Source organism: Oncorhynchus gorbuscha, linkage group LG21 (genome assembly GCF_021184085.1).
Source record: "Oncorhynchus gorbuscha isolate QuinsamMale2020 ecotype Even-year linkage group LG21, OgorEven_v1.0, whole genome shotgun sequence".
Classification (NCBI taxonomy): Eukaryota; Metazoa; Chordata; class Actinopteri; order Salmoniformes; family Salmonidae; genus Oncorhynchus; species Oncorhynchus gorbuscha.
This window is the reverse complement of record NC_060193.1, coordinates 16,322,535-16,344,269: the sequence shown is the minus strand read 5'-3', so window position 1 is coordinate 16,344,269 and position 21,735 is coordinate 16,322,535. Positions and strand designations below refer to the sequence as shown.

Genomic DNA, 21,735 nt, shown 5'->3' with positions numbered 1-21,735 from the left:
GCTGAAACACTGACAGGAATTTATCCAAACACAGGCCGAGTCAGCTGAAACACCGACAGGAATTTACCCAAAACACAGGCCGAGTCAGCTGAAACAGTGACAGGTATTTACCCAGAACACAGTCTTAAATCATACAACAGAAAAGGTCACCAAAAGAATGTCTTATAACAAAACGCTAAACTTTGTAATGTAATACAATGGATACATACACCAAACCATACACTCTCTCTTCTTGGCCTCATTCCTACTCTACTTGGACAAAGTTATATTGTATATCTCCACACCTAATAGAACAGTAGATCATATATACCTCTCTCTTCTTGGCCTCGTTCTTGCTGTACTTGGGGAAGAGGTATGAGAAAATGTTTCCACAGCAGCAGGCCACATGGACCAGGGGTCCCTCTTTCCCCAGGCTCAGCCCAGACGCTACAGCCAGCACCAGGGTCACAGTCTTGATCAGCAGGGTCCACTTCCCCAGGTAACCCCGGATGATGAACCCACTCAGGATAGTCTTTATCTGGGGGACAGAGAGATGGGGGGAAATTAGGTAAATATACTACTGGAGAAATTATTTCTAGGTTTAATCTGGAGAAGCACTGAGGGTAGAGGAGGTAGATGATTTGGTCTGTTGAAGAAATAAGGCAAATATCCAAACATATTCCAAACTGCTCCTGAAAAGCCACCCTGATATAAACGATATACTCTGACAAATCGTTTCTCTCTAAGGGCAAAATGTGTTGACAGTCTTAGAACCAAATAATCATATTTATTGAGACCACAGCGACTAGCTTGCCAGATATGGTCAATGTCACGATCTAAGAATTTTGAAGAAATTAAAAATCCAACTGCTCCGCAGTGCTCATCCCCATCTCGCTCGCTCTCCTGTTGCCATGGCAACTAGAAAGTGCGATTTCGAGTGCTAGACTAGAGCAGACAACCTCACCTCAACATGAATTTTTCCTACAAAGCAGGTACAGAACCCGCCTGAATTACAATACATAGTGTATGTGTGTAGCCATGTAAACTTGTGAGTGTTTGCATCCGTGCATGTGTGTGCGTGCGGTCTTACCTCAGGTATGCCTGAGCCACAGGCGTAGGGGGCGAACACCTTAACCAGTAACACAGCCAGCAAGGCAAAGGACAAAGCCCAGTAGATGTACATGAAGTAGTTCATGATGTAGGAACCAGGACCCTGGGAGATGAGGAAAGAGAGAGGAGGAGGAGAGAGGGCAGTCAGAGGAGGGAGAGGAGCACGTTTACAACTGCCATTAAAGGGATAGTTTGGGATTTTGGCAATCAGAACTCATGAATACCATTTAAAAAAAAATTAAATCCATCCAGCATGAAGGAAGTTAAAGCTAGTTTTGCGAGCTGATCCTAACTAGCTTAGCACAAAAAGGGAAACGTTTTGGGTACAGCTAGCATCAAAATCCCAACTATCCCTTTAACGTTACTACATTGAGACAGTTTGAAATATTCTGAGTGAAAAGGTATTGGAAAAGAGTGGTGAACTACTGCTGGAACACAGAAGTATTAGTTCACCCAATCTCTTCCACTGATGACACTTGTCCATCTCAGCAATGGAAACTACTAGCTTATAACACCTATATGACACGTAAAACCTCTTCAAATGTTAAGTCCCTTATTTAGGGGACTGAGCAGTTCTGGACTGGTTCCGAACCAACATTTTTGTTGTGCTCTGTGAACGGCGCACTTCGTGACAGCTCTGGTTATCCTGCTTCGCCTGCCGCTCTCATCTGAGATGCAGTATGTGACAGCTCTGGTTATCCTGCTTCGCCTGCCGTTCTCATCTGAGATGCAGTATGTGACAGCTCTGGTTATCCTGCTTCGCCTGCCGTTCTCATCTGAGATGCAGTATGTGACAGCTCTGGTTATCCTGCTTCGCCTGCCGTTCTCATCTGAGATGCAGTATGTGACAGCTCTGGTTATCCTGCTTCGCCTGCCGTTCTCATCTGAGATGCAGTATGTGACAGCTCTGGTTATCCTGCTTCGCCTGCCGTTCTCATCTGAGATGCAGTATGTGACAGCTCTGGTTATCCTGCTTCGCCTGCCGTTCTCATCTGAGATGCAGTATGTGAAATCTCAAACCTCATTTGAATAGGGAGTGATACATTTTCTGGCCTATCCAGACGAAGGATCGAACCCCTGGCCGTGAACCTCACAGCTTAGAATACGGCACATGAAACGGGAGAGCCTAGTGATTACAGCAACAGTCTCATCTCGCGATGATGCTCTCAGATGGATTTAGAGACTTCAACATTAACATTTTAAATAATAATTTAGTAAAATTTAAACAAGACCACATTCTCTTGGTCACAGAGAGACAAAATCCCTTTGTGCTTAAAACTAAAGTTGTAACAAGTCAGCATGCATATGAATGGCGTCTGTGTGTCGCTAAGAGGACGCGGAGCAGAAAATGCTCTTTCACAGCAGGGGTTCGATCACAGGCTGTGTCACAACCGGCCGTGACTGGAAGTCCCATAGGGCGGCGCACAATTGGCCCAGCGTCGTCCGGGTTAAGGGAGGGTTTGGCCGGGGGGGCTTTACTTGGCTCATAGCGCTCTAGCGACTCCTTGTGGCGGGCCGGGCGCCTGTTGAACAGTATTTTCTCTGACACATTGGTGTGGCTGGCTTCCGGGTTAAGTGAGTGGGTGTTAAGAAGCAGTGCGGCTTGGCGGGTCATGTTTCGGAGGACGTATGACTCGACCTTCGCCTCTCACGAGCCCGTTGGAGAGTTGCAATGATGAGATGAGATCGTAATTGGATATCAGGAAATTGGGGAGAAACACATATTTTACAGTTATAAGGTGAAATCTTATAGAAAGTTGGTTATAATTTGATTGTCACTATATTTAGAAAGCAGTTCAAAACACGTTAAGCCCTATTCCCACAAACATATTAAGCCCTATTCCCACAAACATGTTAAGCCCTATTCCCACAAACATATTAAGCCCTATTCCCACAAACATATTAAGCCCTATTCCCACAAACATATTAAGCCCTATTCCCACAAACATATTAAGCCCTATTCCCACAAACATATTAAGCCCTATTCCCACAAACATATTAAGCCCTATTCCCACAAACATATTAAGCCCTATTCCCACAAACATGTTAAGCCCTATTCCCACAAACATATTAAGCCCTATTCCCACAAACATGTTAAGCCCTATTCCCACAAACATATTAAGCCCTATTCCCACAAACATATTAAGCCCTATTCCCACAAACATGTTAAGCCCTATTCCCACAAACATATTAAGCCCTATTCCCACAAACATGTTAAGCCCTATTCCCACAAACATATTAAGCCCTATTCCCACAAACATATTAAGCCCTATTCCCACAAACATGTTAAGCCCTATTCCCACAAACATGTTAAGCCCTATTCCTCATATTTGTACTGTGTACTTGTATCCTCAAAAGTGACTACGCCTTAGCAATTTATTAACCATTTTTACTAGAAAAGGTGAGATTTTAATCATTCTGGCAGTATAATCATTACTTGGTATTTTTTATGGCCCTCTCATGATAAATGTCTGTTTAGGTGGAAATCTACATTTTGACATTATATTTTTTAAATCCCTCCCACCTCTTCCTGGCCCAGGATGAGCCCCGCCCAGCTCTTCCACTGAGGACACTTGTCCCTCTCAGCGAAAGTGGTCTCGTTGGAGCCCCAGCAGCACTGCTCGTGATTAAACCACATGGCATTCAGACACACCCCCTCCTTGATGTCGTTCAACCAATCAGCAGAGATGTCGATCAGACCCGCCAGGGCACCTGATTGGACAAAGAGGATGAGAAGGAAACAATAGTTTAAGCCTGTGCCAGTGTGACATAAAAAACAAGATGAACAACAAACACGTTGTCAATGACGAGTCTGTATTTAACGTAAATAATCTTGACTACTGTCGTGAAAATTCTAATCAATAATAAGGAAAGACAAGGTCAATCACCAATCAGGATATTACCTTATTCAAAACGTATTAATAACATCAATTAATTATTGCAATAATGAAGTTTGTCAACGAGGGGATTTGAGCCACAGCATTTTATAGCAACGTATATTCTCTTGAATGTTCATGCCAAACAACAGATGCATGGAATGGGTCACAAGGTTAGGATTCGTATGAAAACATACTAATAATTCACAGTAAACAGCATCTGCTGTAAAGACTGTTCTCATTGTGTAGAATCCAGGGTCTGGCCCCCAAAACAACGTTCCTCTCATAATCCATTATCCATACTGGAGGCATCGCCACCCTGGTACCTCATAGAACAGAAACACCAACTCATGCTATGGAATGTGGTCTTGTTAGGTTTATCACCCAAGACATTGTAAATTCTGTCAGCATTAAGCCTCCAGAGGCCCATTCTCAGTAGAACACACAGAGATGAGTGTAATAAAAACCCTCTATTCTGTTGCATAAAACAACCATTTGATGCAATAACAGTACTATAACATAATCTTGGAATTTTGCTCTCACATTACTAGTACAGGTGAGGTCAGGTGTCTGTATTACCTGAGGCCAGTCCTGTCAGCGTCACTACCAGCCATCCAGACCAGGCATCATACAGGCTCTTGGTGAACTCCCACGCAGACTCCTTCTTCTTAGCGTTGATCTGCACACACACACACACACACACACACACACACACACACACACACACACACACACACACACACACACACACACACACACACACACACACACACACACACACACACACACACACACACACACACACACACACACACAGTTAAAAGTATGAAACAATGTATATGGTTCTCCCCTTTTAAGAGAAATGGCCTAGCCATGGCCTAGCCATTCATGAACTGCTGCTACTGCAGTTTTTCAAATTCAGAACAATTGTTATGTGTTCCTGTTTGTCGGGTGATTAAAAAAAAATGTAAAAGACTCCAGGCAACATTCAAATGACATTCAAATGTGAGAGTGAATGGAACCTTGAGGAACCATGCAACCCAGATTCATATCACTAAAGACAAAAAGGTTTTCCTTGTGGTGTTCAGTCATGCACACAGAGCCACCAGAGAGCATAGGAGGGAACACCTCCTCAACAAGAACAACAAATATGACCCCTGGCAGACACTGTAGAGACTTGGGCTGTATACCGGGGTATTTGGAAACAGCCACGGGATGTTTGTTTTTTTCTTCTATTTATTTTGGCGTTTTCTTTCTACTTAAGTGAATACCTGCAGTCAACTTGTGCAATACGTTAGGAGATGAAGCAGATTGCGTTCTTCACCTCACCTGTCACAATATTTCATTATGAAGTTTCCCAGTAATCCTCAGTCATGTGGTGTGTTTACATGCACACAACGACGAGAGACCGGAGACTTGTGAGTCACACACCATTGTGCAGCAACGCGCCAGGTGATCACGTTACAGTATGGAATTCACAACTAACATGTTGCCAGCTAGATATCTTACAGTGGCAAGAAAATGTATGCGATCCCTTCGGTAATACATGTATTTCTGCAAAAAAAATTGGTCATTAAATTGGATCTGATCTTCATCTAGGTCACAACAATAGACAAAACACAGTCTGCTTAAACATAAAACACACAGACAATTCTACGTTTTCATGTCTTATTGAACACAGTGTAAACACTCACAGTGCAGGGTGGGAAAGTATGTGAACCATTGGATTTAATAACTGGTTGACCCTCTGGCAGCAATAACCTCAACCAAACACTTTTGTAGTTGTGGATCAGACCTGCATAACGGTCAGCAGGAATTTTGGACCATTCCTTTTTACAAAATTGTTTCAGTTCAGCAATATTCTTGGGATGTCTGGTGGGAACTGCTCTCGAGGTCATGCCACAGCATCTCAAATCGGGTTGAGGTCAGGACTCCAGAAGGAGTATTTTCTTCTGTTGAAGCCATTCTGTTGTTGATTTACTTCTGTGTTTTGGGTCGTTGTCCTGTTGCGTCACCCAACTTCTGTTGAGCTTCAATTGGTGGACAGATACGATAGCCTAACATTATCCTGCTAAATGTCTTGATAAACTTGGGAATTCATTTTTCCGGCGATGATAGCAAGCTGTCCAGGCCCTGAGGCAGCAAAGCAGCCCCAAACTATGATGCTCCCTCCACCATACTTTACAGTCCGGATGAGGTTTTGATGTTGGTGTGTTGTGCCATTTTTCTCCACACATAGTGTTATGTGTTCCTCCTAAACAACTCAGCTGTAGTTCCTTCTGTCCACTGAATAGTTTGCCAGGAACGCGGTGGAAAAATAGATTTTCTGAGATCTCTTTTGTTCGGGGCATGGATCACAGGCAATGCTTCTTGTGAATAGCAAACTCACATTTTGTCAGAGTTTTATATAGGGCAAGGCAGCTCTAACCAACATCTCCAATCTCGTCTCATTGATTGGACTCCAGGTTAGCTGACTGCTGACTTCAAAACAGCTTTTGGAGAAGTAATGACTTATGGGGTTCACATACAAACTACACTGCGAATGTTGAAATTATGTATTCAATCTAGACAAGAAAAAATATAATCATTTATCTGCTTAAACTAATATGTTTGTCTATTGTTGTGACTTAGATGAAGATCAGATCAAATTTGATGACCAATTCATGCAGAAATCCAGGTAATTCCAAAGGGTTCACATACTTTTTCTTGCCACTGTTTAACTATTAAGTTAACTGTCTAAAATGTGCAACATGCTCATCAGTTGTGCATTTGGTTTGCTAATTTAGCAGCTAGTTAGCTCTCTAGCTAAGTGGTTAGCTTTTTCCAAAATTAAGTTTTGCTGAACTGTTTTTTTGGCAACAGCGAAGAATCTCCTCCTGGATCAAAAGCCTGTGTAAAATTTGTTTTGTGAGTGAAGCAAACTGAGTAGCATTTTGGAGTTACTTGTATAATTTTTATGAGCTGGGATGTTTGTTCTGCAAATACTCTAGGTCAGAGACTGTATAAAAATGTTTGCAATGCACTCATTAGCACTCTCTATGGGATGTTACATGTACTTATTAGCATTGCTAACCTTCGGATATTACCAAATATCCCGGTATGGCACAAGGTCGGTATGAAGATGTGACTATTTATATACTGCCCAAGCCCAGTAGAGAAAGACTAGGTGTTATAAAATAAATGGTACTGAGACAAAAATACTTGTACATGCACACTGAGCCACCACAGAGAACAGGGATCGAGGGCACCATTTCTTTCACAACTCCTGCTGAGGAGTGATGGACTCCATCCTAGCTGGAGGGGTGCTCTCATCTTATCTACCAACATAGACAGGGCTCTAACTCCTCTAGCTCCACAATGAAATAGGGTGCGGGCCAGGCAGCAGGCTGTTAGCCAGCCTGCCGGCTTAGTGGAATCTGCCACTAGCACAGTCAGTGTAGTCAGCTCAGCTATCCCCATTGAGACCGTGTCTGTGCTTCGACCCGGGTTGGGCAAAACTAAACATGGCGGTGTTCGCCTTAGCAATCTCACTAGGATAAAGACCTTCTCCATTCCTGTCATTATTGAAAGAGATCGTAATAACTCACATCTCAAAACAGGGCTACTTAATGTTAGATCCCTTACTTCAAACGCAATTATAGTCAATGAACTCATCACTGATCATAACCTTGATGTGATTGGCCTGACTGAAATGTGGCTTAAGCCTGATGAATTTACTGTTAAATGAGGCCTCACCGCCTGGTTACACTAGTGACCATATCCCCCGCAAAAGGCGTAGGTGTTGCTAACATTTACGATAGTAAATTTAAATTTACAAAAAATAAAAATAAATGTGTTCTTGTCTTTTGAGCTTCTAGTCATGAAATCTATGCAGCCTACTCAATCACTTTTTTATAGCTACTGTTTACAGGCCTCCTGGGCCATATACAGCGTCCCTCATTGAGTTCCCTGAATTCCTATCGGACCTTGTAGTCATAGCACATAATATTCTAATTTTTGGTGACCTCCACAGCCCCACTCCAAAAGGCTTTCGGAGCCATCATCGACTCAGTGGGTTTTGTCCAACATGTCTCTGGACCTACTCACTGTCAAAGTCATACTCTGGACCTAGTTTTGTACCATGGAATAAATGTTGTGGATCTTAATGTTTTTCCTCATAATCCTGGACTATCGGACCACCAAGGAGCATCAAAAGTCATGCTATAAATTCACAGACAACACAAAGAGATCCCCTTCCAAACTCCCTCTGCCAACCCAAGGACATCAGAGGACAAAAATCAGTTAACCACCTAACTGAGGAACTCAATTTAACCTTGCACAATACTCTAGATGCAGTTGCACCCATAAAAACTAGAAACATTTCTCATAAGAAATTAGCTCCCTGGTATACAGAAAATACCTGAGCTCTGAAGCAAGCTTCCAGAAAATTGGAACGGAAATGTCGCCACACCAAACTGGAAGTCTTCCGACTAGCTTGGAAAGACAGTACCGTGCAGTACCGAAGAGCCCTTACTGCTGCTCGATCATCCTATTTTTCCAACTTAATTGAGGAAAATAAGAACAATCCTAAATGTATTTTTGATACTGTCGCAAAGCGAACTAAAAAGCAGCATTCCCCAAGTGAGGATGGCTTTCACTTCAGCGGTAATAAATTCATGAACTTCTTTGAGGAAAAGATCATGATTATTAGAAAGCAAATTATGGACTCCTCTTTAAATTTGCGTATTCCTTCAAAGCTCAGTTGTCTTGAGTCTGCACAACTCTGCCAGGACCTAGGATCAAGAGAGACACTCAAGTGTTTTAGTAATATATCTCTTGACACATTCATGAAAATACTCATGGCCTCTAAACCTTCAAGCTGCATACTAGACCCTATTCCAACTAAACTACTGAAAGAGGTGCTTCCTGTGCTTGGCCCTCCTATGTTGAACATAATAAACGGCTCTCTATCCACCAGATGTGTAGCTTAAACTCACTAAAAGTGGCAGTAATAAAGCCTCTCTTGAAAAAGCCAAACCTTGACCCAGAAAATACAAAAAAAACGTTTTATTTATTATTATTTATTTATTTTTAAATCGGCTTATATCGAATCTTCCATTCCTCTCAAAATCTTTTGAAAAGGCTGTTGCGCAGCAACTAACTGCCTTCCTGAAGACAAACAATGTATACGAAATGCTTCAGTCTGGTTTTAGACCCTATCATAGCACTAAGACTGCACTTGTGGTGGTAAATGACCTTTTAATGGCATCAGACCGAGGCTCTGCATCTGTCCTCGTGCTCCTAGACCTTAGTGCTGCTTTTGATGCCATCAATCACCACATTCTTTTGGAGAGATTGGAAACCCAAATTGGTCTACACGGACAAGTTCTGACCTGGTTTAGATCTTATCTGTTGGAAAGATATGTTTGTTTCAGTGAATGGTTTGTCCTCTGACAAATCAACTGTAAATTTCGGTGTTCCTCAAGGTTCCGTTTTAGGACCACTCGTTTTCACTATATATTTTACCTCTTGGTGATGTCATTCGATGACACACAGCAGTACATTTCAATGAAACATGGTGAAGCCCCAATATTGCCCTCACTAGAAGCCTGCATTTCAGACATAAGGAAGTGGATGGCTGAAAAACTTTCTACTTTTAAACTCGGACAAAACAGAGATGCTTGTTCTAGGTCCCAAGAAACAAAGAGATCTTCTGTTTAATCTGACAATTAATCTTAACGGTTGTACAGTCGTCTCAAATAAAACTGTGAAGGACCTCGGCGTTACTCTGGACCCTGATCTCTCTTTTGACAAACATATCAAGACTGTTTCAAGGACAGCATTTTTCCATCTATGTAACATTGCAAAAATCAGAAACTTTTTGTCCTAAAATGATGCAGAAAAATTAATCCATGCTTTTGTTACTTCTAGGTTAGACTACTGCAATGCTCTACTTTCCGGCTACCCGGGTAAAGCACTAAATAAACTTCCGTTAGTGCTAAATACGGCTGCTAGAATCCTGACTAGAATTTTTTTTAAAGATCATATTACTCCAGTGCTAGCCTCCCTACACTGGCTTCCTGTCAAGGCAAGGGCTGATTTCAAGGTTTTACTGCTAACCTACAAAGCATTACATGGGCTTGCTCCTACCCATCTCTCTGATTTGGTCCTGCCATACATACCTACACGTGCGCTACGTCACAAGACGCAAGCCTCCTAATTGTCCCTAGAATTTCTAAGCAAACAGCTGGAGGCAGGGCTTTCTCCTATAGAGCTCCATTTTATGGAATGGTCTGCCTACCCATGTGAGAGACGCAAACTCAGTCTCAACCTTTAAGTCTTTACTGAAGACTCATCTCCTCAGTGGGTCATATGATTGAGTGTAGTCTGGCCCAGGAGTGTGAAGGTGAATGGAAAGGCTCTGGAGCAACGAACCGCCCTTGCTGTCTCTGCCTGGCCGGTTCCCCTCTTTTCACTGGGATTCTCTGCCTCTAACCCTATTACAGGGGCTGAGTCACTAGCTTACTGGTGCTCTTTCATGCCGTCCCTAGGAGGGGTGCATAGCTCGAGTGGGTTTAGTCACTGATGTGATCTTCCTGTCTGGGTTGGCTCCCCCCCTTGGGTTGTGCCGTGGCGGAGATCTTTGTGGGCTATACTCGGCCTTGTCTCAGGATGGTGGTTGAAGTTATCCCTCTAGTGGTGTGGGGGCTGTGCTTTGGCAAAGTGGGTGGGGTTATATCCTTCCTGTCTGGCCCGGTCCTGGGGTATCATCGGATGGGCATCCAGTATTTATTTATGCTGCAGTAGTTTATGTGTCGGGGGGCTAGGGTCAGTTTGTTATATCTGGAGTACTTCTCCTGTCTTATCCTGTGTCCAGTGTGAATTTAAGTATGCTCTCTCGAATTCTCTCTTTCTTTCTCTCGGAGGAGGACCTGAGCCCATGGACCATGCCTCAGGACTACCTGGCATGATGACTCCTTGCTGTCCCCAGTCCACCTGGCCGTGCAGCTGCTCCAGTTTCAACTGGTCTGCCTGCGGCTATGGAATCCTGACCTGTTCACCAGACGTGCTACCTGTCCCAGACTTACTATTTGACCATGGTCATTTATGAACATTTGAACATCTTGGCCATTTTCTGGGAGTTTTCCTAGCCAACGTGCTTAATCACCTGCATTGCTTGCTGTTTGGAGTTTTAGGCTGGGATCTGTACACCATTTTGAGATATCAGCTGATGTAGGAAGGGCTATATAAATACATTTGATTTGATTTCTTTCACTACACAACAACAAACATGAGCCCTGACTTGTGGCAGACACTGTGGAGAATAGCTCCCCCCCCCACTCATCCCACAAGACAACAACACAGGCAACGATGAAGACCTGACCTGGAAATTACATTAATGCTCATAAGACATCTGTTCAGACACAAAACTACACTGCACAGTGGTAAGAGAAGTTGTGAGTAGAATGTAGATGAAGAGTACGGGGCCCAGCACAGAGTCCTTGGGGACACCCTTGTGGTTATTTTACCTACCCTAGCTGAATACACTGATTGTCAGTCTGCTAAATTACTCAAATTCTATATATATATTTAGTGTGCAGCTATTCTTTCCTTAAATTAGTTTCCAAAATGTAAACGCGTCCTCACCTTGCGGTGGCGTTCCCGGTCCTTGCACTTCTCCCGGACCCAGTCGATGGTGTGGAAGTCGTCGTAGGTGCCAACCCCCGGAATGGGCTCCTCCAGGAAGTCCAGCAGGTGGGTGGTGCTGCTCAGCACCCCTCCCCCGTTAGACATGACGTAGTTAGATCCTACAGGTGAGAGAGAGAGAGAGAGAGTTTATGAGAGACCAGACAATGGCATACTAGTTCCTTCATAGCCTGCTAGAAGTCTGAATGGGCCAAATGCTGTTAGGAATAAGCCATCTGAGTCAGACAGACAGTGACGTAATGATCTTCCCTGTCAGCCGCCACTGAAAAACCCAGGTAAAAGGAGGCAACAGTAACAGCGTCAGAGAAAACCTCCCACTCTGAGTAACACAGTCACATCTGACACAGAAGATATGATTCCCTCCGCCCTGACAAGGACCGACAACAGAAACACTGCTACTGTACATAAAACCCACCAGCAGAGGCATAACTACAGTGTGCTTGTAGCCTTTTCTGCTTCTCACACGATAATCATCCCCGAAATCAAATTACACCAACCCCAGTTTCACGTTTCTTCTTTACACGGTGTGCGTCAACCTGGAAGTGGTAAATATCTACTCCATTAGGAACACTGCATTGCACATGCTGCCTGCTTGCATATGAAAACAAGAGTTTGTCTGACTGACTGGTACTTGTGGCACACCGGGGAAAACCCCATCCATCCAACCATCCATTGGCTGCCTGCTGCATCTCAACCAGAGTCAGACACAGTGGAAAAAACTGCTGACCCGTGTACACACACAGCTCCGTAATAAATCAGAGGACTAAATCGTCTTTACTCCCTTTACCCCCTCACCACCAGAGCACTGTGGGTAAACCTGCAGCTCACAGCCAAAATGTAGGTGCAGTTGCAGACGTTCAATTGCAGATTGAACACAGGGGGTAGAATCTGAGCCAGGGCTCTACGTTTCCCTTTAATGAATCACTCACTGGTCATGGAGGTTGGTCTCAGAACAGTGGTTCATTTACAATCTAAAGACTTCATTCAAAAAGGACCGTTCCGGTTTAAAGGAGAATGTTTACTTACAAGTATGAGGTTTTCTTCCTCAAATCTCATTTCACAATCTCTGATAACAGTTCCCCATAAAATTGCCACAAGGACCTTTCTACAGTCACATGCCTCTGTGTACACAACAGGCTGTGTTATGTTGTAGTACAAATGTGGCAGGGGAAACAGAGGCACAGTACTAACGTGTGACTGTAAAGTGAACACTGGCCAAGGATTACAACAGTCTGCCATTCTTCTCGGTCTATGTCCGCTTGTGTTAATACAGGATGTAGGCCTCAGGCATAGATCAGAAAGACAGACACCAGTTGGTGAACCCTGCAGTAGGCTACACCACACCAATAATGTTGATGTTCAATTCAATTGATGTTCTGTTCACCATGAGGGATTTGAACACACGGCTCTGGTCACCCTTCTAACATGATCAAAAAGCACAGAGAACGTAGCAATATTTGAAATTGCATTACAACACTTAAAAATGTTTCAACTGGCAGAGATGCAGTATAGGAGAAAAACTGACTGCATTTCCAAAAAGATATATTCCAAAACGATGTCCTTCATGACGATAATCAAGAACAATGCCTGATGATCACTGCTAATGCTTGATATCCCAGATCCAGTCATGCTCGACTGTGCTGATTGGTAACAGTGCTAAAGTGCATCTAACAAGGATAGTTAAATAGATTATACTGGCTGGCTGGCTGGCTGGCTGGCTGGCTGGCTGGCACACACACACACCGAAAGGCGGAGCTGGAGCAGAGGTGACTTGTAGTGTCACAGCACTACAACTCAGCTGGGCAGCCAACCGCCATTTTGAAAAAGGTAATCTCTCTCTGCAGTGCCTGTGATCTGAGAGAAACAAACACTGCTACAGTAAGACACATTCATGCGAAGTATCACCGGACAACGGCACGTAGTCGTCAAAGATGCTGCTCTTTAATTACTTTTTACTTTTCTCTCTTATTCTTATTTTTTTTAAACTGCATTGTTGGTTAGGGGCTCGTAAGTAAGCATTTCACTGTAAGGTCTACTACACCTGTTGTATTCGGCACGTGACTAATACCTTATAAAAATCTAATTGTAAGATCACTATCCAATTCAGTGGATTGTTTTGCAGTATTCTCTGAGTATGATAGGGATTACATATCATTTTCAAAGGCACAGAGACAAGCCTACATTCATCTACCCATACAACTCCACCAACAAAAAGGGAAATCTCCCACATCGTTCCGACAACTGTATAGGTCTGTGGGATTGTGTCCGGGAATGAACAAAGTCACTATGTGTCCCCAAAAAAACATCAGAAGAAAATGTTGTCTCCTCAAGCATGTGCTTTAAACAACTGGTAGGCATGCATGCATGATATTAGACCCATTCTTTGTTGTGCAAATTCTTCTTTCCAGCTCTCTGATATACAAATACAGTGTATTGTGTATTTTTACAGAGAGACATTTTACCCGAGCGAGAGAGAAATAGGAATACACTGCAAAGCAATACCGGCATAGCTCAAATCTGTTGATAATCTGGCCTTGTAGGAGAAAGTATTCACCTAAAGCCCTCTGTGACATCACGTCAACTGTCATAACCCGATTTAACCCTAACAATCTCCAGAAGATGGATGCAAAGCTAATGACAAGTCGTTGTCAAAGTTACAGCTAAACACATTTTATAGATGTTTTTTACTTAGCATACACTCTTATGGAGAGCGACTTACGGTAGTGAATGCATACATTTTTTCAGACTTTTTCTTACTGGTCCCACATGGGAATCGAAACCACAACTCTGGCGTTACAAGTGCCATGCTCTACCAACTGAGCCACGGGTATGTGATTCATTTACGATGATTCATGGTTTGCTGACCTTCGAAACCATTCTCCATTGGCATGCGGTCAGGGACACACCACTGATGTGTAGTTGCTGAACTTCCCGGCAGTGTGTGATATGGTGCTGGGGTGGCATACAGCCACAGGGGCTGTTTAGTACAACCATGTCATCCAGGGGCTAACGTTGTGTGGCTTGGCACAGTTGGCACAATGACATCCAAAGCTGTAGAGCCTAGTGTTAGCCTATAACGATACCTAGGAGAGGCAGTTGGTGCTAACTGCTAAGCTAAATACGGATATCAATGCTAGGAAACAAGGCGCTAACTGCTAAGCTAACTAAGGATATCAATCCTAGGCGGTAAGTGCTAACATAAAATACTAGACACCTGGGACTGTCACCTGATCTGTGGGAAGTGGGAACGTGATCAAAGTTCAAACACTGGTGAATGATGAGTCACTCATTCAATAATGGAACACTAGTCACTTTAATAATGTTTACATACTGTTTTACTTATTTCATATGTACAGTGCCTTCGGAAAGTATTCAGACCCCTTGACTTTTTCCACATTTTGTGACGTTACAGCCTTATTCTAAAATTGATTACATAAAAACCCTCAGCAATCTACACACAATACCCCATAATGACAACGCAAAAACATAAATACCTTATTTATGTAAGTATTCAGACCCTTGCCATGAGACTCGAAATTGAGCTTGAGTGCATCCTGTTTCCATTGATCATCCTTGAGATGTTTCTACAACTTGATTGGAGTCCAGCTGTGGTACGAGGTCCACCTGTGGTATAGGAGGTCCCACAGTTGACAGTGCATGTCAGAGCAAAAACCAAGCCATGAGGTCAAAAAGGAATTATCCGTAGAGTTCAGGGACAGGATTGTGTCAAGGCACAGGGGAAGGGTACCAAAACATTTCTGAAGCATTGAAGGTCCTCAAGAATACAGTGGCCTCCAACATTCTTAAAATGGAAGAAGTTTGGAACCACCAAGACTCTTCATAGAGCTGGCCACCCGGCCAAACTGAGCAATCGGGGGAGAAGGGCCTTGGTTAGGGAGGTGACCAAGAATCAGATGGTCACTCTGACAGAGCTCCTCTGTGGAGTTGGTAGAACCTTCCATAAGGACAACCATCTCTGCAGCACTCCACCAATCAGGCCTTTATGGTAGAGATTGGCCAGACGGAAGCCACTCCTCAGTAAAAGGCACATGACAGCCCACTTTGAGCTTGCCAAAAGGCACCTAAACACTCTCAGACCATATGAGAAACCAGATACTCTAGTCTGATGAAACCAAGATTGAACTCTCTGGCCTGAATGCCAAGCGTCACTTCTGGAAAAAACCTGGCACCATCCCTACGTGAAGCATGGTGGTGGCAGCATCATGCTGTGGCAATGTTTTTCAGGGGCAGGAAAACTAGTCAGGATCGAGGCAAAGATGAACAGAGCAAAGTACAGAGAGATCCTTGATGAAAACCAGCTCCAGAGCTCTCAGGACCTCAGACTGGGGTAAAGGTTCACCTTCCAACAAGACAACGACCCTAACCACACAGCCAAGACAACGCAGGAGTGGCTTCGGGACAAGTCTCTGAATGTCCTTGAGTGTGCCAGCCAGAGCCCAGACTTGAACCCAATCAAACATCTCTGTAGGGACCTGAAAAACAGCTGTGCAGCAACGCTCCCCATCCAACCTGACAGAGCTTCAGAGGATCTGCAGAGAAGACTGGGAGAAACTCCTCAAATAAAGATGTGCCAAGCTTGTAGCGTCATACCCAAGAAGACTCTGTAATCGCTGTAATAGCTGCCAAAAGGTGCTTCAACAAAGTACTGAGTAAAGAACCTGAATAAAATGTGATATGTTTTTATTTTATAAATTAGCAAAAATGTCTAAAATTCTGTTTTTGCTTTGTCATTATGGTGTATTGTGCGTAGATTGATGAGAATTGCTCTGGGGGAAAAAAATATATTTTAGAATAAGGCTGTAACCTAGCAAAATGTGGAAAAAGTCAAGGGGCCCGAATACTTTCCTAAGGCACTGTATATACAGTATTTTAGTCAATGCCACTGACATTGCTCATCCTAATAATTATATATTTCTAAACTTTTAGGATGTGTGTGCATTGTTGTGAATTGTTAGATACTACTACACTGTTGGAGCTAAGAACACAAGCCTTTCGCTACACCCGCAATAACGTCTACTAAATATGTGTATGTGACCAATAACATTTGATTTTGAGGAAAGTAGGACCATGGTGAGGTTGAGAAAATAGAAGTAAACTAATCTATTAACACTAATAACATAGATGCTATAAATGTGTGCATTCACTACACTACTTGCTACCACTAGGAGTAGAGAAATGAGTAAAGCATTTCTCAGACCTCTAACCTGATTTTAGAAGGCCAAGCCATTCCAATTACAGTATTGGGTCTATATGAAGCCCTTTGATGTAGAAAGAAGAAGAAGAAGTCTAAGAGAGAAGAGAGAAATAAGCATTTCCCAGAGAGCCGCAGGAACTAGTGTGTGTGTGTGTTACACTAGTTTAATAGCTTTCATCTGGTGCTTTGTGAGGAAGACCAATGTGAAATGGCTTGTTCTTGTGGAGTCAGCTGAAACCTGGCAAACAGAGCTGGCAGTCAAGTCAATCATTGAGATGGACATTATCGCATTCTACCTTCCAACCAACCTGATTTGTGAGTGAAATCCACAGGGGGTCCTGGTCCTGCAGTGCAGCAGGCACCTCATGTTTTGATTTCACCGACCTGTGTAGGCTAACACACAGCATCCAGCTGAATGATAACACTATGGAAACAGAATCCTACAAGGGACTGATTTCAACCACAACAGCAACACTGATCAATGAGTTCACAACACACACACAGGCATGTAACTGAACACACAAAGTGCACAGTTACATGCCTAAAGTGAGACCATTCAGTGTCAAGGTTTAGTGCACATAGGCACTACTCCAGTTTCAGATTACTCCAGCATCAGGATACTCCACCACTACCTGTCTACTGCAGTATCAGACTACTCCACCAATACTCCAGTATCAGACTACTGCAGCATCAGGCTACTCCAGCATTACTCCAGCATCAGGCTACTCCAGCATCAGGCTACTCCAGCATCAGGCTACTCCAGCATCAGGCTACTCCAGCATCAGGCTACTCCAGCATCAGGCTACTCCAGCATCAGGCTACTCCAGCATTACTCCAGTCCTGCAAAGCAGATCAAGGAGGCTCAGCTCAGCAGCTGGACTGACTGGGGTTGGAGAACAGCAGGCTGCAACTAACCCTGGACTGCACGAGGCTAGTAAAGAAACGCGACCGAAAGGCCTACCTCATAACAGACTAGAGAGAAGAAAAAAATGAGGGAGCCTAGTGAGCTCAGAACAATGACTGAGCGAGAGAGGGGGAATGAGAAAAAAATGAGGGAGAGGGGGATGAGTGAGCGAGAGAGGGGGAATGAGGGAGCGAGAGAGGAATGAGCGAGCGAGAGAGGGGGAATGAGGGGGAGATGAGCGAGCGAGAGAGGGGGAATGAGCGAGCGAGAGAGGGGGAATGAGCGAGCGAGAGAGGGGGAATGAGCGAGCGAGAGAGGGGGAATGAGCGAGCGAGAGAGGGGGAATGAGCGAGCGAGAGAGGGGGAATGAGCGAGCGAGAGAGGGGGAATGAGTGAGCGAGAGAGGGGAATGAGCGAGTGAGCGAGAGGGGGGAATGAGCGAGCGAGAGAGAGGGGGAATGAGCGAATGAGAGGGGGAATGAGGGAGCGAGAGAGGGGAATGAGCGAGCGAGAGAGGGGGAATGAGTGAGCGAGAGAGGGGGAATGAGTGAGCGAGAGAGGGGGAATGAGGGAGCGAGAGAGGGGGAATGAGGGAGCGAGAGAGGGGGAATGAGAGACAGAGAGAGAATCCTTTGCCAGTGTATTTCATTCAGCAAGGGAAAGTAATGAACAAGGACTACACCAACACAAACCATGATCTGTTAAGTAGTTTCTCTCTTTTGAGATAATCAGTGACTTGGTAGGTTAAGTTTAAGTTGAGCAATTAATCGAAATGTAGGTTATTTTTAGTTTTGTAAACAACTAATCGACCAACTTTGGGTAAAGTACTTCAATTCCATTTCGTTCCTTTTTTTGTTGCTGTGAGCTCAATGCAGTTTCTGTAGAGATCAAATCAGATCAAGCCTGAACTGTGCGATGTAGTAGAGAGCTGTAATTGCCAACAGGCCAATATTCTCGATAGTTTAGCGCAGAAAACGTGGCAACTACAATTACCACAACCCATTGTGCTGCATACTTGTCCGGTCGTGTGGAGCACGGAGCTATAATAAGAATGGGTGTGGAGCAGACAGAGACCGTGTGCTTTTTCTTCTCTCAATCTAGAGGGATAGAAAGCAGCTGCTTTGAGAGGTATTGTCATCTGAAAATACATGATCTAAGTGATTGATAGTTGGCATTCAGCAGTCATAAAAGTATGCCTTATTTACTTTGAAGAACTACTGAAATAGTGATTTTGTCAGACAGCACAGGCAGCAGCTCTATAGAGATGAGATGAGGACTTGGAATGAAATCAAGTCATCAAAGTAAACAAATATTGTATTAAAGTAATGTGAATAAATTATGTTAAAGCAGTAATGGGCAGCCACTACAATTGTTTTAGTTAATGGTTTTATTCTGCGCTTACATAGCATTCAACCCACATAATGCACAGTTTATTTTAAAAATAAATGGAAGTGATTATTCTTTATAATCAAACTGAAACAACCTCAAAAAGCACTAATTGCTCAGCACTATATTGAAAGCAAGGATATTATTTAGCGGTGGGCCATTAACGGCGAAGGCCTTAGGGAAGATAGCACAATATATTAGTTAACTGTGAAAAAAAATATATATCCACACAACATTGAATCATGTTGAGAATGTAAAGGTTTTGTTCAGGTAATAAGGATGCAGATGCTTTATAGATGTTAGTGTGAGTTAGTGTGAGTTAGTGTGAGTTAGTGTGAGTTAGTGTGAGTTAGTGTGAGTGTGAGTTAGTGTGAGTTAGTGTGTGAGTTAGTGTGAGTTAGTGTGAGTGTGAGTTAGTGTGAGTTAGTGTGAGTTAGTGTTAGAGTTAGTTAGTGAGTTAGTGTGAGTTAGTGTGAGTGTGAGTTAGTGTGAGTTAGTGTGAGTTAGTGTTAGTGTGAGTTAGTGTGAGTGTGAGTTAGTGTGAGTTAGTGTGAGTTAGTGTTAGTGTGAGTTAGTGTGAGTTAGTGTGAGTTAGTGTGAGTTAGTGTGAGTTAGTGTGAGTTAGTGTGAGTTAGTGTGAGTTAGTGTGAGTTAGTGTGAGTTAGTGTGAGTTAGTGTGAGTTAGTGTGAGTTAGTGTGAGTGTGAGTTAGTGTGAGTTAGTGTGAGTGTGAGTTAGTGTGAGTTAGTGTGAGTTAGTGTGAGTTAGTGTGAGTGTGAGTTAGTGTGAGTTAGTGTGAGTGTGAGTTAGTGTGAGTTAGTGTGAGTTAGTGTGAGTTAGTGTGAGTGTGAGTTAGTGTGAGTGAGTTAGTGTTAGTGTGAGTTAGTGTGAGTTAGTGTGAGTTAGTGTGAGTTAGTTAGTGAGTTAGTGTGAGTGTGAGTTAGTGTGAGTTAGTGTGAGTGTGAGTTAGTGTGAGTTAGTGTGAGTTAGTGTGAGTTAGTGTGAGTTAGTGAGTTAGTGAGTTAGTGTTAGTGTGAGTTAGTGTTAGTGTGAGTTAGTGAGTAAATCTTTCATTTTTCAAGCTAATTATCCTGACAATTTACAGAGAAAACTTAGCAGTTTAATAACAATAAAGTGGGATTACACTATGTATTATGTACACTATGTATTGCGATGAAAAATGTATAATTGTTGGAGTAAGCCTACTGTGGATACCTATATCCCTGGGAGCCTCCCAGGCCCATAAAGCCTTGGGTTAAAAACAACTGTATATCAACAATATTACAATACAATGTATTGTATTAAACATGCAAACGTTTTCCCGTGAACCCTTGACAAAATGTGTTTAAAATCAGGTGCTGTTAGGAATTCATAAAAATAAAAATAATTTACAAAATAAAAAAAATATTCAAACACTGTTTTAATGTTAAATGGATCAGCACCACACTGAGACCAACATCTGGAGGCTGTTATAGAGGTGTTCCCACACACACCAAACACGTGTCTCTCTCTTGAACACACACAAACATTTAAAGTCAAGAGACTAAAAGGTGGAGGCGGTGGCACACATTGCTACTCCTCGGTCACTGCTTCATCCAGCCCAGCTAAGCCTTCCTGTGAGAAAAACACACCCAGCTAATTCACCACGCAGATAACGCAAACACACAGCCCAGATATTGGTTCACAAACTGCCAAAGTTAATCATCAACGAGCAGGGGAATGGTCGAAGAATAACAGCCAGCTAACGTTAGTTAGATAATATTGTCGCCCACACACACACACACACATACATTACAGCCCTCCTATCTGTCCTAAATCATAAGCGCCACACCACTTTAGTCTTTATAACAACAGCTGGGAGCTTGAGCATTAGATTATCCAGCTCCATGACTAACTGTAGCCAGATGGACAGACCGACAGAAACGAACCTCCAACCTCCATTCAGAAGGAAGGAAAGGTGCGGGGATCGTGGCATACCTCTTTTAGGCAGCTCCTGCAGGGGAATGGTATCCCCTCCCCCGTCGTAAGGGAGATAGGGGTCGGTCTCGGCTGAGATATCCTCCATGGTTGACTGACAGTTGGTCGCTAAGCTTGCGTTAGCTCTCTCACTGCGCGTTAGCTACTCGTCTCTAGGCAACTGTTTACCATGGAGGCAGCCTCCATGATTTACAGCAGCCACGAATAGTGTAGCGGGCTGTGTGCGTAGGCTTATTTGTGACTGTGTGTGTGTGTGAGCCAAGCTCTCAGCAGTTGACTGCTAAGGGGCCGGTGATGTCGTCACAGGAAAGACTATCGGCTCGCACTGGTTGGTTCCTAGGGTAGACAACTGGCTGAGCCAGTACTGCCGGCATCATATTGATCTGTATTGAACACAGCACTATACAGTACATTACAGTTTTAATTTGCTGCTTACCAAGGAATTAACAAATTAATATATTAATGTTAGAAAAACTGTTTTTCTACACAATCAATAGGCCTAATTGACTTAAATGAAGCAATTTCTCAGAGGCAGAACAGTGTGTACACACACACACACCAAAATGTCATTAGAGCAAAAGCCACAGCAGGGGAGAGCAAGAG

At 43.4% G+C, this 21,735-nt stretch overlaps 1 protein-coding gene across 11 annotated transcripts in view; it reads right to left on the bottom strand.

The window, feature by feature from the left end:
* The window catches only part of LOC124007766 (H(+)/Cl(-) exchange transporter 3-like), a 61,390-nt gene that overhangs the window by 20,097 nt on the left and 19,558 nt on the right, over positions 1-21,735 (bottom strand). For 5 of the 11 annotated variants that reach the window (XM_046318502.1, XM_046318504.1, XM_046318508.1 and 2 more), the window contains 5 exons: positions 11,592-11,752; positions 4,545-4,644; positions 3,614-3,801; positions 1,070-1,192; positions 311-517 (listed from right to left, as the gene is read on the bottom strand). In XM_046318502.1, coding sequence (XP_046174458.1) covers positions 311-517; positions 1,070-1,192; positions 3,614-3,801; positions 4,545-4,644; positions 11,592-11,752 — 779 coding nt within the window. Of the gene's footprint in view, positions 1-310; positions 518-1,069; positions 1,193-3,613; positions 3,802-4,544; positions 4,645-11,591; positions 11,753-12,148; positions 12,270-17,174; positions 17,260-17,498; positions 17,707-21,132; positions 21,390-21,735 lie in introns of those variants that run through there. The other 6 variants (XM_046318507.1, XM_046318506.1, XM_046318505.1 and 3 more) reach the window with 5 other exon arrangements.